Consider the following 14,895-nt stretch of genomic DNA (forward strand, 5'->3'; position numbering starts at 1 on the left):
AAAATTTAGAAAAAGTTTCATTCTCATCCATCATGAGTATCTCAAACTGTAAAGTATGCATTTGAAGCTTGGCTCCTTTGACAGTATCTGTTCCTTCATGAGTAACCTGCAAAATATCCCAAGCTTCCTTAGAAGTATCACAACCAGATATATATTCAAATTGATCTGAAGAGACAGCAGTAAATAAAGCATTTAACCCATTTTGATTAGTAGTGCTGTGTGTGACTTCTGCAGTGGTCCACTCATCTCTAGCTTTGAGGATTGTGGTTTCTTCATCTCCTTTTTCGATCTTCTTTATGGGTTTAGGAAATCCATGAACCACTGTACTCCATACATGTTCATCTAAGGACCAAAGAAATGACTTCATTTTGGCATTCCAAGCTCCATAGTTGTTGCCATCAAAATATGGTGGATGTGCAATTGAGCCCGAGGCATGATCCATCCTAAGGTATATTAGATCTTACTGAGTATGTCCAGCAACCTGCTCTGATGCCAATTGAAAATACCTGTAGGATATCTATATATGCCTGGAGAAGGTTAAACAAGCTAATTCGAATTTTTACAATAAATAATGATCAACCTTTGAAGCAGGATTGATATGAGTTATCAATCCTGAGATGTGCAAAGCTTAAAATAAAAGAACACGCAGAGAATTATTTTACGTGGTAAAACTCCACCTCTGGGAAAAATCCACGGGACTTCTCAGTCCAACTCAAATCCACTATAGAACGATGATTACAAGAAGTACTCACACACTTATCTTAGACTCAATGTTTACCGACTTCTTCGTAACTCAACTTCTGTCACGGGATGATCTTCGACACTCCTTATGTTGAACGCAATACTGGCCACGATTGCTTCAAGCTCGCCGGAGAAAAACCGCCACCATGGTCTTGGTGCCCTCAACCGTATGAGTCACCGACATGCATATGAATGCAATATGAATGATTAAAGTGTTTGATAAATCACCAAGTAAAACATGGAACACTTGATGATTTATCTCAAATATATGCATAACAGCTTTTGCTTAAGAATTCTATATGCTCAACCCAATATCAAAAATTGTGCAAAACCAAATAGATGCAAGCTGCTTTTATTCAAAGCTTCCTATACCTAGTCAGATGGCCGCACATGAGTACCAAACCCACTTCAATTATAACTATGAACTTTTAGCTTAATTTGGACTCTTATGAAGACCACAATTGGTTTTCCAACATGAATATTAATTCAATATGGATTCTTATTGAAAAACGCCAACCAACCAATTTTTAATAGAAAAACAATATCTATTAAAACAAATGAATTAGACCAATCAAGTAAGAGAAGATTTCAACCTACAAGTCATAATAGGAAAAGATAATATTTTAACTTAAATCAAAATAGAGTCCAACTAGAAAAGTAATCTTAAGAGATAAAGTCTAATCCTATTAAAAATAAGATTAACATAAAAATACTTGATTGAAAAAAAAAACTCAAACTAGGAATCCTATAATGAATGCATGATTATGTCATGATTTACCTGAAATCAAGTTTCTCATATCGGTCAAGTCAAGCCTCGGATGTATGGGGTTGAATGAGTTGTGCTAAAACGTCCAATAACAATTCTTCACACACTAATTTTCAACCTATGCTAGAGTTTAGGAAATGACAACACTATTTTCATACTAACATTAAGTATCATCCTCTGAGTCATTCTTGGTGCATATAGCTCCTCCACCAGTCACCGTTGTACCACATAGTCGATACATGTAGTTAGGTTAAGCCTTTAGGAAGAATTTGAGTACCAAACAGAATTCCCCTCCAAGTAGTAGAGCATGCAGCTTGATCAGCTTTATTAATATTCAGGATATTGTTGCTCTTAATACATTTTTCATGCAACACTCGACTCAAGAGACCTTGATCTTTTTGCAACAGTTTCCAGCCCATCTTAGCTAGTAAAGCTTGATTCATTAAATGGGTTTGTTTCAAACCAAGACCACCCATGGACTTAAGTTTACACACAGAATCCCATTTGACAAGGTGAATCTTGGCTTTATCCTCATTATGGCCCCATAAAAAGTCTGTGTTGAGTTTGTCAAGTTTATTGCAAATACTAATAGGCAATTGAATCGTTTGCATGGAATATATAGAAATGGAGGATGTAACAGATTGTAGATAAACTAACCTTCCTGCCATAGAAAGGGTGAGACTTCCATGAAGCAAGGCGTTGTTAAATTTTTATGACCACATGACTCCAAGTGTCTTTGTTAACTCTGAAGTGAATAAGAGGGACTCCAAGATAACTTCCCAGAGAATTAGTAAGCGAGGATCCACTAGTGGCAACAATTTGGCGGGCAATCTCACGGTCGGTGTTTAGAGAACAGAAAATCTTGGATTTTTCAAAATTGACTTGTTGTCCAGATAACCCACAGAAAGTTTCCAAGCAATGGTGCATAATAGTGACCTGTTGGATATTAGCTTCCCCAAACAAGATAAGATCATCTGCAAAGAAGAGGTGTGAGATAGCAGCTCCACCTCTAGCCACTTTAATTGGTTTCCATTTCTTAGCAATGATGGCACCATTAATGATATGTGACAACTTTTCTATTCAGAGAACAAAAATATAAGGAGAAATAAGGTCTCCTTGTCTAATCCCACAAGTTGGCTGAATACTCCCAGTTCTTTCACCATTAAAAATGGCTTGATACTTGACAATTATAATGCATTGCATAAGAAGTTTCAAAACTTTACCTCTGATACGAGCTTCCCAAAGCACATCTTTGATAAAGTGCCATTGAAGCCTGTCATAAGCTTTGGACAAATCAATCTTCCAAGCAATGAAACCATTTTTACCTTTTGAGGTCTTGAATTTATTCCACACCTCATGTGCAATAATGATATTATCCACAATTTGCCTACCAGGAACATAATTGACTTGAGTAGGACTCACAATCTTGCTCATAATAGGTCTGAGTTTATTCCACTAAATTTTTTTAGATTACCTTGTATAAGGTGTTGCAAATGCTAATTGGTCTAAATTGAGACATAATAGTAGCATTTGTTACCTACGGGACAAGAGCAATAAGAGTGTTGTTGAGTCTGTCAGGGAGGCAAGCAGTGGTAAAACAATATTTGACCATAGAATATATGTCGGAGCTGCATAGGGACCAATTGTCATGGTAGAATTTAGCTAGGAATCCATCAGGCCCAAGAGCTTTAAGGCTACCAATAGAAAACATACTCATTTTTATATCATCGTCAGTTACCTCTCGATTCAAGTTGTTCAAATCCTCAGAGTCCAAAGCAGGAAAGAAATTTGGGTTGTTATACATCTCATAAGTTCTGGGTTTTAGAGAGAATAGCTCATTGAAATGGGAAACCACCAGAGCATGCATGTCAGATTTATCAGTGACTCAAACGTCGTTGGTGTTCTTTAGTCTCTCAATTTTGTTTCTTCTTCGTCTAACAATAGTAGATAGATGGAAAAATTTAGTGTTTTTGTCACCTTCCTTAAGCCAGGTGTTTCTAGATTTTTGGAGCCAAAGAAGTTGTTCTTGCTCTAGAATCACATTAAGATCACCATGAAGCTTTTTTTCCAGCTCAATAAGAAAAAGGTTATCCTTGTGGCAAAGGTTTCTCTAAATACCATAAATCCTGGCCATAATCCTTTTTTTTCTGTTGAAAGACATTGTCAAACACCTCATTGTTCCAGCCAGTGAGGGCCTTGGCCAGAGAAGTAGTTTTACAAACAATATTACCATGGGTATTATTCCAGGTAGTAGTGATAAAGCCCTTAAAGTCTTCATGAAGCATCCACATTGCTTGGACTCTAAAAATTTTAAATTCAGGTCTCGGGCACTGAGCAGAGTTCATGGATATCAGCATAGGACAGTGGTCAGACTTTATTCTAGGTAAATGTCTAACATATGCTTCATGGAATGTTTGTCTCCAATCAATGCTACAAAGACCTCTGTCTAGTCTTTCCCGAATAGTTTCACCATGATATCAATTTTCTTGTACCAAGTAAACTCAGCTCCAGAGAATCCAAGATCCATTAAATGGTTCATACTAATCCAATCAGCAAAACCAGTTTGACTATGAGTGGGTCTGCCTCCCTTTTTTTCAAAGTCAACAGTAATCTCATTGAAATCCCCAGCCACAAGCCAAGGCAATTTAGCAACATCAGAAACACAGTTAAGAGTCATGAAGTATTGTCATTCGTAATCAAAGCTGTAAGTGATTGGCTGGAACAAGCTACAGTATTTAGTTGAACATTGTTACAATTCCACAAAATCCAAAGACCTCCCGAGAAGCCATTAGCATCAACAATGTAGTGATTAGTAAATCTCAAACTATTAACAACATGTAATGCACGATCACTGAGAATTCTTGGTTCAAGGATAGCAAGGATCTCAATATGATGTGCTTGTGTAGAGACTTGATTATTCTGGGTAAGGCTTTATCCCCAGCACCTTTAACATTCCAAACCAGTATCATTGATAAATAATAAAATAAGGTAACAGGGCGAACCCCAAATTTAAAGAGTAGAGCTCATAGCCTCCACTAAGGCAGAAGTAGAGGCAACAACACCAGATTTTTCATCTATCATGGTTTTTTGCAGCCTGCCAGTCTCAATGGTAACGGTGTGGGGTAGGTGACTAAGCTTAGTTTCATTTGGAATGACCATATCAACAAAACACTTAATAAAAAAAAAGTATAGCGCCGCTATACTTTCTTTAGTACAAAAATGGATTCCTTGTCTTTTCCCCCTCTTTAATACAAAATGGCCAATTTGAGAGTCGTATGTTTGAAACTATGACTTTGAATGTGGGGGGATAAATACCATCTATCACTCTCACTTGAGGTGGAAGCTTTTGTACTTGAGCACACTAGTGTACTCACACGACCATTAGCAGCCTCCTGAGGTAATTTATAGAAGGAAAAAAAACAATTAATATGCTACTTTTCTTTGACAAACATTCCAACAAGAAAGCAAATTTACAATTTGGAAGTTGAAGGAAGGCTGCTTGCATTATATATATTTGTATATTTCCTATCACATGGGTGAGACCATTTGCATCATCATGGAGAAAAGTAATTAATTCATGTTATAGCAAAAATGGAATACTATTCCGGGTCGGCCATTTTAGTAACGACAAATTTGGAAAAACGAAAACAAAAAACACATTGTCTTTCTCTTTTTGTGTTTGGTGCCGATCGTGGAAGCCAAAACTTCAAAGAAAAATTACAAAAACACCAGCTAGTACCAATGGCGGGGCTCTCAGAAAATCAAAGCATGCATACAGGCGCATAGGTTCGAAGTTCCAAAGTACCCACTGAATATTTGTACACCGTTATTGTGCAATTTTGTTAGAAGAAATTTGGACACCATCATTGTTGCACCCAAATAAGAAAAATAAATAACTAAATTTGGTAATATAATTTTTTGAAATGGAAATCGTGGTCAAAAGAGTCACAATTGAGTAGTTGTGGTGGTTCATGTTATTAAAAGGGGTTTGAAAGAGTATAAATGAAATGAAAATAAAATGACCAAACCTTCTCTTCTCTTTATATATATTGACTGGCTATTAGCTTTCACGCCCTCACCTTCCATTCTCTTCTTCTGATTTCTGCTGTCTCCCCTACTTCATATATATTTATTTTTTCATAATAATATATATTTCTATTTTTATATATAGCCCCCTCAACTTTCATAACTACCACCATAAAGCTCAAATTCTTCATCTCCCTCCTCCTTATGTAGATATGTCTCATGCTCTGGAAGCAGCCCATAACCACTGAAACTTCTTGAGTTTTCACCATTGTATTCTTGAGTTTTCACCAATGTAAGTCTCTCTCTCTCTCTCTCTCTCTCTCTCTCTCTCTCTCTCTCTCCTCTAATATTGGATGGTTTTCAAACTTTGTTCACACCCTTTTCTTTTCTGATCTTTTTTTTTTCTGGGTAGTTTTTTGATAGTTAACTGTAGGACTCTGCATTTGTTGTGGATGGAATAATGGAACAATATTATTATCAAAATAAGTATACAAAACCAAGATGAAGAGTTCTCATCAATGAGTCAATCTTTTTCTTCTTCTTTTTATTTTTTTATTTTTTTTATTTTTGTGGTAATGAGTTCTCATCATAGTCAAAGAGCTTTTTCATCTTGGTCTAATGGATACTGCTGCACAATTTGTAAGTACATTACCCTTTCCAGAAAATCGGTTTTATATAGAGATTTTGATAGTCAACCTTGATTAGGTATAACAGAATACGGTGATAAGCGCCTACCCTTCCTTTTTATTTTTATTTTACTTTATTTATGGAGATGACCGCCATCTCCTTTTCTTTTTTATAAATCAAAGTGTAGGCACCTAGCTAGAAGATCATAGAGCTTCTTCTTTTTTTTTTAACATGTATGTTTTGTCTTTTTAATGCTGCATGTATATAACTTGCACATATGGGCTTAGCCAAGTTAGTTAAAACAGATATGCTTCCTATTATGCATTCGAATTCGAATCCCCTTCTCTGTAATTTATATTATATGAAAATTGAATATCTTTTGTATAAAAAAAATTAAAAAAGTTGTACATTATTGACATTTGACACTAAAATCACCAAGCAGCTAGAGAGAAAATACACAAATTTCAATTATTCCAAGCATGCAAAGCCCAGCAGAGAAAAGAGCAGGAGTGTACACCTACATAAGCCAGTGGCCAATCTACTCCTTAGCTTGGTCAGTCCGTCATGACAAGCCCTCACGCCTTGCCATAGGCAGCTTCATTGAAGACTACAGCAATAAGGTTGAGCTAGTCCAATTCAACCGGGACACCTCCGATTTTGCTACTGATAACCGCCTAATTTTCGACCACCCTTACGCACCCACCAACCTCATGTTCTTCCCCTCCAAGGACCCTTCAAACCCCGACCTGATCGCCACGTCCGGCGACTACTTGAGGCTATGGGAGATCCATGATGACAGAATTGAGCTCAAGTCCCTGCTCAATGGGAACAGTAGCAGTGAATTTAATTCGGCTATAACATCTTTTGATTGGGCTGAGTGTGACACTAAGCGTGTGGCCACGTCTAGTGTGGACACTACATGCACAATTTGGGACATTGAGAGGGAAGCTGTGGACACTCAGTTGGTGGCTCATGATAAAGAAGTGTATGACATTTCTTGGGGTGGCTTCAATGTGTTTGCCTCAGCTTCTGGGGATGGCACTGTCAGGGTCTTTGATTTGAGGGACAAAGAGAGGTAAGGGTTAATTCAAAATTTTACTTTGCGTGCAATTTTTTCAGACTGAAAACTCAAGTCTTTTATTCCGTATTTGTTTTGAGAGAGGGAATCCAACGTGAGACATTTTTTAATTTGGGGTAATTGAATGAGAAATACTACTAGACCTAGTTTTAGTTGCCTAGTTGATAAGAAGTCTGCAGTTGAGTTCAACGTACTTCTGATTCAGGAGCTGACCTACATGAGGTCAAGTGTGGCTAAAAACCTTACTTGTAATAGGAAAATCACTGTTTTGTTATTCTCGATCAATAACACAATGACACGTGGAAAAGTTATCATACGTGTCATTGCGTTATTGACCAGAAATAGCAAAAAGTGATATTTCCGTTACATGAGAGTAAGCCCCTATACAGTTCCATTTAGCCTACTATCACAGTACAAAATTTTGAGCCTTCTGATTCACAAGTCTTGTGATGAAGTTCTACTATTATAAGGAAGAGAAAAGTCAATTTTGGTGGGGTATAATTTGTCTTCCTTAACCTATATTTGCATTTGATTTATTATAGTAGAATGATGTTATTTTTATCACATTTACTGATCGCATTGCTAATAAATACAATAATTTTATACAAATTTTTTCAATAGATCAACCATAGTGTATGAAAACCCATCTCAAGATGGGTCCTTGCTGAGGCTGGAATGGAACAAGCAAGACCCAAGATTCATTGCCACAGTGGGCATGGACAGCAACAAAGTCGTGATATTGGACATCAGATTTCCTACAGCTCCTCTCATGGAGCTTAAAAAGCACGGATCCAGTGTGAACGCCATTTCCTGGTCCCCAGGTATGGGCCACCAGATATGTTCTGTGAGTGATGATTCAAGGGCTATGATTTGGGAGGTGGTCAAACCTGGGGTTCAATCGGACGGTGGTGGGAATGTGGAGCCAGAGATGTGGTATGGAGCGACGGCTCAGATTAACCAAGTGCGTTGGTCTGCTGTGGAGGTGGATTGGATTGCTATTGCCTTCTTGAATAAGTTGCAGGTCTTGAAGGTTTAGAAATTACAAGGTTCATGAAAAAAAATATATATAATAGTATCATTGGCAATTTCATGGGCAATGGTATATTTAGAGTTGTATAATTAAGAGTGGAAAGGAGAAATGGGAATTAATTTAACTGGGAGATATTTGTAAAATACAATTTTCGTGTGACAATGGAAATGGTCAAAATGCTCATCGACCAATACCACAATGAAGTTTTGTATCGTGTAAATTTTTATTAAGCATGAACTTCTTATCTTGATGTGAATGTTGACTGACCGGCACAATTAGGTAGTTGATCAATGTAAATTTTTCTTAAGTACAACATTAACACGCGACAAATTTTGTTATATTTTTCTTCTTTCATTTTTTCAAAATCATTACGTTAAAGTCCCATTTGGTTCATGGAACAAATTTGAGGGGAAATCACTTCCCATGTCATTCCCCAAGGGATGAAAATGGAAGATTCATTTCCCACGTTTGGTAATGCTAAAAAAGTAACCGGAAAATATCACTTTATTTCATTTTCCATTTTTGTTTCGAGTAGAAATGGAAAACAAAGTTTGTATAAATTTTCAATTATACCTATATTAAATTAAATAAAAAAAGAATGCATTTCATGTGAAATGAAATAAAGTGGTATTTCCTGGTTACTTTCTTAGCATTAGCAAACATGAGAAATGAATCTTTCACTTCTCATCCCTTGTGAAAAAATATAGAAAATTATTTTCCATCAAATCTTTTTCGCGAATCAAATGTAGCCTAAGTTCTCTATGATTATGGAAGATCTTGTTTGTGCAAATAATCTCACGGGAGAATATTCGCTTCTAGATCCCTCAACTTTCGACCTTTCCTTCTCTCTCTTCCTCGTTTCCTGTAAAAAAGATTGGAGTAAATAGACCACATCCGGGGGTGTTGCTCAAAGGCCCTCTGATGCCTATGCCTAAGTTAGTTCGAGTGTTTGTAGAAAACCGGGATGCCGGAGCCGTGTGTGGTGGGCGGAGCCGTGTGGAGAAATATGGAGAGTGGAGAGAGAGCTTCAGGTATTTTTCTCGGGTATTAGGAGTAGGTTTAGATGTACCTTGAATGATGAATGAGGTCGTCTATTTATAGGAACCTCAGGGCTAGGATTTTGTAGAGAATATGCTGAGTTTATTCTCTACTCAAATTCATAGGGATCGAGTCAGACTGAGATAATATTTGAATTAAATGATATTATCACATTTTATGAAGATAATATATGAATTAATGATATTATCTTCTCTTTATTATGACTAGCCTCTCTGCACGCGCTTCCGCGCTTGCGAGAGGTTTTTTTAAAAAAATAAGTAAATTTATTTTAGAATTAAAAAAGATAATGGGTAGTTGTGTTCCATAAAAATAGGATCCATTATCTGCTTTTTCTTTTTCTTTTAATTTTTTTAAATATGAAAAAGTGTGAATTTACCATATTATCCTCATTTAATTAATAATTTGAATTATTAATGTTTGCATTAACCAAGGACATTTTCTGGTATTTTGAATGTTTCACCATTCTCTGCCTTTTGCTTTATATATATAGATAATATCTGAATTAATGATATTATCTTATTAAATTAAGATAATATCATATTAATTAAGATATTTATCTCAATTAATTAATTAGTCAGATAAACTGGTTCAATTAATTAATTTAAGAGATAATCTTCTCTTCCACGTGTCGTGCTGTGATTGAAGACGAAAATATTTGCTCCCACAGATCTCATTTTGTTTTCGTTTAATTAATAAACAACCTCAAACATCATAGGAACAATTGTTATTCATATGGATCTCATCTTTATTGGTAACCTAGTTTACAATGTAAAAATAGTTTTATCGATTCATTCACCAACATGTATTTTACATTCTTACTTCCATTTTCCAATGTTAAAAAGTAAATAAATAAAAGTTTATCAAAACATAAAACCAAACAACCCCACACACCACCCCCCCTTCCCAAAAAAAAGTAGAGTAGTTGGAGTTCTTACCTTTTACAGTTTACTGCCGCAAAGGGTTACCCGGCAAAAAGAACCAGACTCCACTTTGATTAAAATTTTAGTTTTATTTGAACCGAAGACCAATCGAGGACCACCTACACTTCTGCAATTTCGCAAGCTCATCGTTTTGCTTCTTCCGTCGCGATCAGCGAACACGAACCTTCCTCCGGCGTCACTACCAACAAAGAGAGCTCTCGTTTCTTCGATGGCGATGACCATTGAAGGTACAATTCTTAGTGTTTCACTTTTTTCTTTTTTTTCTTTTTTTTCTTTTTTTCTTCTCTTCATATATCTCAAATCTTCGATTCTTTTCAAATCAATTTTGGTTTTGGCTGGGCGACGAATTTTGTGTGTGCAGAATTTCGTTGAATAATATCAAAAAACTGAGATAAGCCTTTTCTCTTGTTCCAATTCCCCACTGCAAAAATTGGAGAACTGGAATCGTGTGGGCTTGAGAGCTGAACATTCTGGAATTGTGCTCAATTAATTAGGGTTTCGTGTAGTTGATTCTTTTTAGTACAAATTACAATCATATTTTATGATTTCAAACACCCCAGTTTGAATGCTTATCTTAATCAGAACTTTTTTTATAAATCAAAACTTAAAATTCTATGTATGTTTCCGATATGATATCTTATAAGAAATGGTTTTTTTTTTTTTTTTTGTGTGTCTAAAATAAGAAATGGTTAATCGTATCAATTTGATTTTAGTGGCAACTTACTATTTCGGTAACGTTAATTGGGGAGCTCGAATTTCATGCACGATTACTATGTGTAAATTGGGGGCATTAGTTCACAGATTGTGAAAGGGTTGCATTGTATGCGTCGAGCATCAATTCCTGTGACTATATATAAGATAATTTATGTAATTGTGTTTATTATTGAACCTTCACTCATATTTTGATGGCATTGAGTACTGACCCTTTTTGTTTTTGGTGCATTGTTGCTCTGCGTGTTGTTGACCGGTCGTGTTCTTTGCAGTGTAAGTAGGAATTTAGTTCTGTGATCTTAGCCCTGTTATGCAGCTTATCTCAAACAGACTTCTAACGACGAATTTCTTCGTGTACAGGCTTGCAGGACTTGCTTTTATGTTTTCAGCAAGCATCTTGCTACAGATCCTGGTATGGTTTGAATGTTTGTAGTGGTTTGGAATATTTTGCAGTTTCCTTTTGCTTTAAATCATGTGTTGTTTTTTGTATAGTAAATGCTTTATAATTACGTTTTGAAAGTTTTGTGTCCTTTTACTCGAACAGATGCTCATATATATGCTTGTTCAATTGTAATTATATCCCAGTATTATGTTAGGCCATACATAGTCTGTCTTGCAAATATGCCAGATGCATCAAGAATAAGGCACATGCGCATGCGTTTATCTTCATGAATCATCTTACTTTATGAACATCAGGCATTATGCTTGTTTTCTCGTCTAGTGCATTCACTTTGTTATTTTTGCGGATGGCACTTCCTTTCATCCTTTTCTTCACGCGTTGTTTATTTATTCTGTTAATTGTGTGTGCTTGTGTTGCATGGGTTGTTGTTCTTGGCGCATGTCAGTAAAATTTGTACTTATCAAAAAAAGAAAAGAAGGTGCTCTGCTCACTGTGATGAATCTTGCAAACATTTTGAACCAAACATTTCTGAGATATATTTTTCAAGTTCAATTGAGCTTTTAAACAGTGAAATTATTGAAGCAGTTGGCATATATGACTTCTTCTTTTTTTTTTCTTTTTTTTTTTGGAAAAACCCACTGCATAAGAAAAGTTAAAGCTACAAAATGGGCTATTGTCCTGCAAGAAAGTTAGGGTTCAGTTTTAATGAGTATTCTTCTGGTTACTTGTGGACATTGGAAATTGGAGGATTTTGTACATTCATTCCTAGGATGTGTTTAATGATGTCAAAGTGAGTAGGAGTACATTTATGCATTGCTTTTTAATTATAGTATTCAATTGTTCTTTTGCGGATTAGATGTTTTTTTCTTCTCTTTCTTTTGTTGATATAGTAGCTTACTACCAAGACAAAATCTAGAACCCTACTAAAGGGGTGTTATTCAAGTTGCCTTCTGCATTTGAAAGGGGCTTTTGTATCCTTTGTGATATTAATAATACTGCCTGGTGATACATCACCAGATTGGGGGTTTGGATTTCAAATATCTTTTATGCTGACTCACTTACTGTTTTTTTTTTAATGTGTGCAGGCTTGTGCATTATACAACAATTGGTGGCCAATGTTATCTGGTGAGAGTAGCTAATATAAGTTTCTTATTCTACTTGATATTTAGGGTTGGTTTGAGCATCAAATTATTGAAATTTCAATTGTTGTTGTAGCTCTCATGTACGTGCTCGTACCCATGCCTTGCTTATTCTTTGGTGGTGGTTCTACTCAGTTTTTGCTTAGCAGGGAAAGTGATGGGTGAGTATTTTCTAAGCACTTTTACTTACCAAAAATTTCATCTATAATGTAACCCTCTTATATATACCTGGTATTTCTATAATTTTTCATTCATTATAGACATCCCGTATTTTTTTTTAATAATGTCAAGATACTTGTGTGCCATGCACCAATTTATTTGTCAGCCTTTTTGTCGGAACTCACAACTGGATATAACCAAGTTTTTTAAGATCACTGCCATGGTTTGGATGATATTCTGAATACCTCAGGATTGAGTCATTGGTTCAATTCGTTTCGATAGTTACTGTCCCTAAGAAAGACTTAATTTATTTTTTAAATTAACACCATAAATTTTAGCTTTCTATAAAATCAATTTTTTGGGGTACTGTTATGCTTCAAAATGAACAAATGGGGCTATTAATGTACACAAAGGAAGAACCTCAGTATTGAAGGGGGTCGTGATTTTCCAACACTGCCAAGGGACATATAGCCCATTCAAGAAATTCAACTCTAACTGGAATAGAACAAGTGAAAAGGTACACATTGGAATATCGCTGAGAGAAGGGCCAAACTTAAAAAATATTGCTCCTTTTTAGGGTCACAAAACAGAGCAATAAGTAGTTATGTGTGTAATTGTGATTTTACCGTAAAATAGTTGTGACAAGTTGACAACCAGCCTATGGAACTTTTGTAACTTGTAAACTGAGTTTGCGAAGAACCTCTATAATTCAAAATTACATTAACAGCTTCCTTGTTGGCTTTCTCTTTATCTTTTCGGTTCATATTCTTAGATTAAATAAAATTATTATATTGCAGGTGGGTAAATGCTGCTAAATTCTTGACTGGAGCATCAACTGTGGGGAGCATAGCCATTCCTATTATCCTTAGGCATGCTCATATGATTGAGACATCTGCTATGTGGATTGAATTCTTTTCATTCCTCATATTTGTCTGCACTGTCTTGTGCTTCCACCGTGCCAGCCTCGAAGATGAGTGGTGATGAACATCAAAAAACCTAGCTTCTTATCTACTACTGACAGGCAATCATTGGGGCCAACAATTATGTAATGTAAACTCCTGCATGAAGTGTGATGTGCATACAATGGAAAAGGATAGAGACTCTTCCCTTTTGTAAATGTGTTCTATATCTAATGTTCAAAGACAATTTTTTTTTTATCAGTTTGTAATATGTTCAAAGGCATCTTGATTAATTTGCCCTTTTAACCGATTTGGGCGGGACATTAGGTTTCTGGTTAATGTGGGATTGCTTTTGTGTGATAGTAGTATTTGCTATGTAATATAATTTAACTAGAATTTTGATCGTTAAATACTATGCATCTCTTTTATGAAGTTGATGATACCAGTTCAGATCAGATGGAAGAGAGGGAAAATAAAATTCGACATGGCTACGAGGATGTGAAGAAATTCTCTCAGAGTTAGGAAATTTTGCCGGGGCTTATAAGGAGTTGTATCACCCTCCCAATTTCCAATTGGTTTTTGAGTTGGAATTTTGGGGCATGTTTGGTATTCTATTTGAATCTAAATTTTTAATACAAAGTTTGAGTCTAAAATCCAGAAAATATGTTTGGTATGTCCGGTTTAGAAAATCCAAACTCAAAAATATTCAAATGCTTGAAAGTAGAAGGAAAAAAAAAATCTCTGTTTTTTTAGAAATAATGTTCAAATTACATACCAAATAAGTTTTTAAATATTAAAAAGCGTATTTCACAACTCCTAAGAAAAATCAACTTTTTTAGTTCAATACTTGATTTTGATACCAAACACCCCCTTAATTTCCTTCGCAGTATAACTTGCATAAAATAACCTATTTTCCCCCTTAACCTGTATTACTTTTCAGAAACTAAAACTCAAGTAAAACAAGCCATATAAGAAAAATATTATATTCACGAAGCACCCACCCACTTGGGTATTGACTTTTCATAAAAGCCCTATGGCTTCTTGTGATTTTCAGCTCCAAGAATTCTGTAGTGAGGGGCTTAGGTGTATTCTTACGTTTTAATTATTGAATCAAATTGATTAGTTTAATTTGACTACTAAAATATTAGACATCACTTAAATGCCATATATATAGGACACTCCCATGAAATGGGACTTTTCAGCTCTGACTTTTGGGCCAGGTTTTAGCCATGGGCTGATTTGTAGGTCTTTGCAACTTGCAAGGGACGATTAGTTGGACGTCCACTGTCTTGTCTTATGCTATAAAAATGAACGGCATT

At 35.6% G+C, this 14,895-nt stretch overlaps 2 protein-coding genes across 3 annotated transcripts; both read left to right on the plus strand.

The window, feature by feature from the left end:
• Window positions 5,678-8,516, plus strand: LOC18769945 (WD repeat-containing protein LWD1). The gene is made up of 3 exons (XM_007204808.2): window positions 5,678-5,825; window positions 6,603-7,235; window positions 7,860-8,516. The coding sequence occupies exons 2-3, from the start codon at window positions 6,640-6,642 to the stop codon at window positions 8,272-8,274; spliced, it is 1,011 nt and encodes a 336-aa protein (XP_007204870.2). The 5' UTR covers window positions 5,678-5,825; window positions 6,603-6,639; the 3' UTR covers window positions 8,275-8,516.
• On the plus strand, window positions 10,332-14,008 carry LOC18771870 (vacuolar protein sorting-associated protein 55 homolog). 2 transcript variants are annotated; one of them, XM_007202716.2, is made up of 5 exons: window positions 10,332-10,495; window positions 11,340-11,391; window positions 12,465-12,504; window positions 12,595-12,679; window positions 13,475-14,008. In XM_007202716.2, exons 2-5 carry the CDS (start codon window positions 11,359-11,361, stop codon window positions 13,656-13,658), a joined length of 342 nt encoding a protein of 113 aa, XP_007202778.1. In that variant the 5' UTR covers window positions 10,332-10,495; window positions 11,340-11,358; the 3' UTR covers window positions 13,659-14,008. The 2 variants fall into 2 exon arrangements, with proteins under 2 accessions (XP_007202778.1, XP_020424831.1); XM_020569242.1 differs by lacking the exon at window positions 10,332-10,495 and adding an exon at window positions 10,552-11,252.

The sequence above is a fragment of the Prunus persica genome, chromosome G7 (assembly GCF_000346465.2).
Source record: "Prunus persica cultivar Lovell chromosome G7, Prunus_persica_NCBIv2, whole genome shotgun sequence".
Classification (NCBI taxonomy): domain Eukaryota; kingdom Viridiplantae; phylum Streptophyta; class Magnoliopsida; order Rosales; family Rosaceae; genus Prunus; species Prunus persica.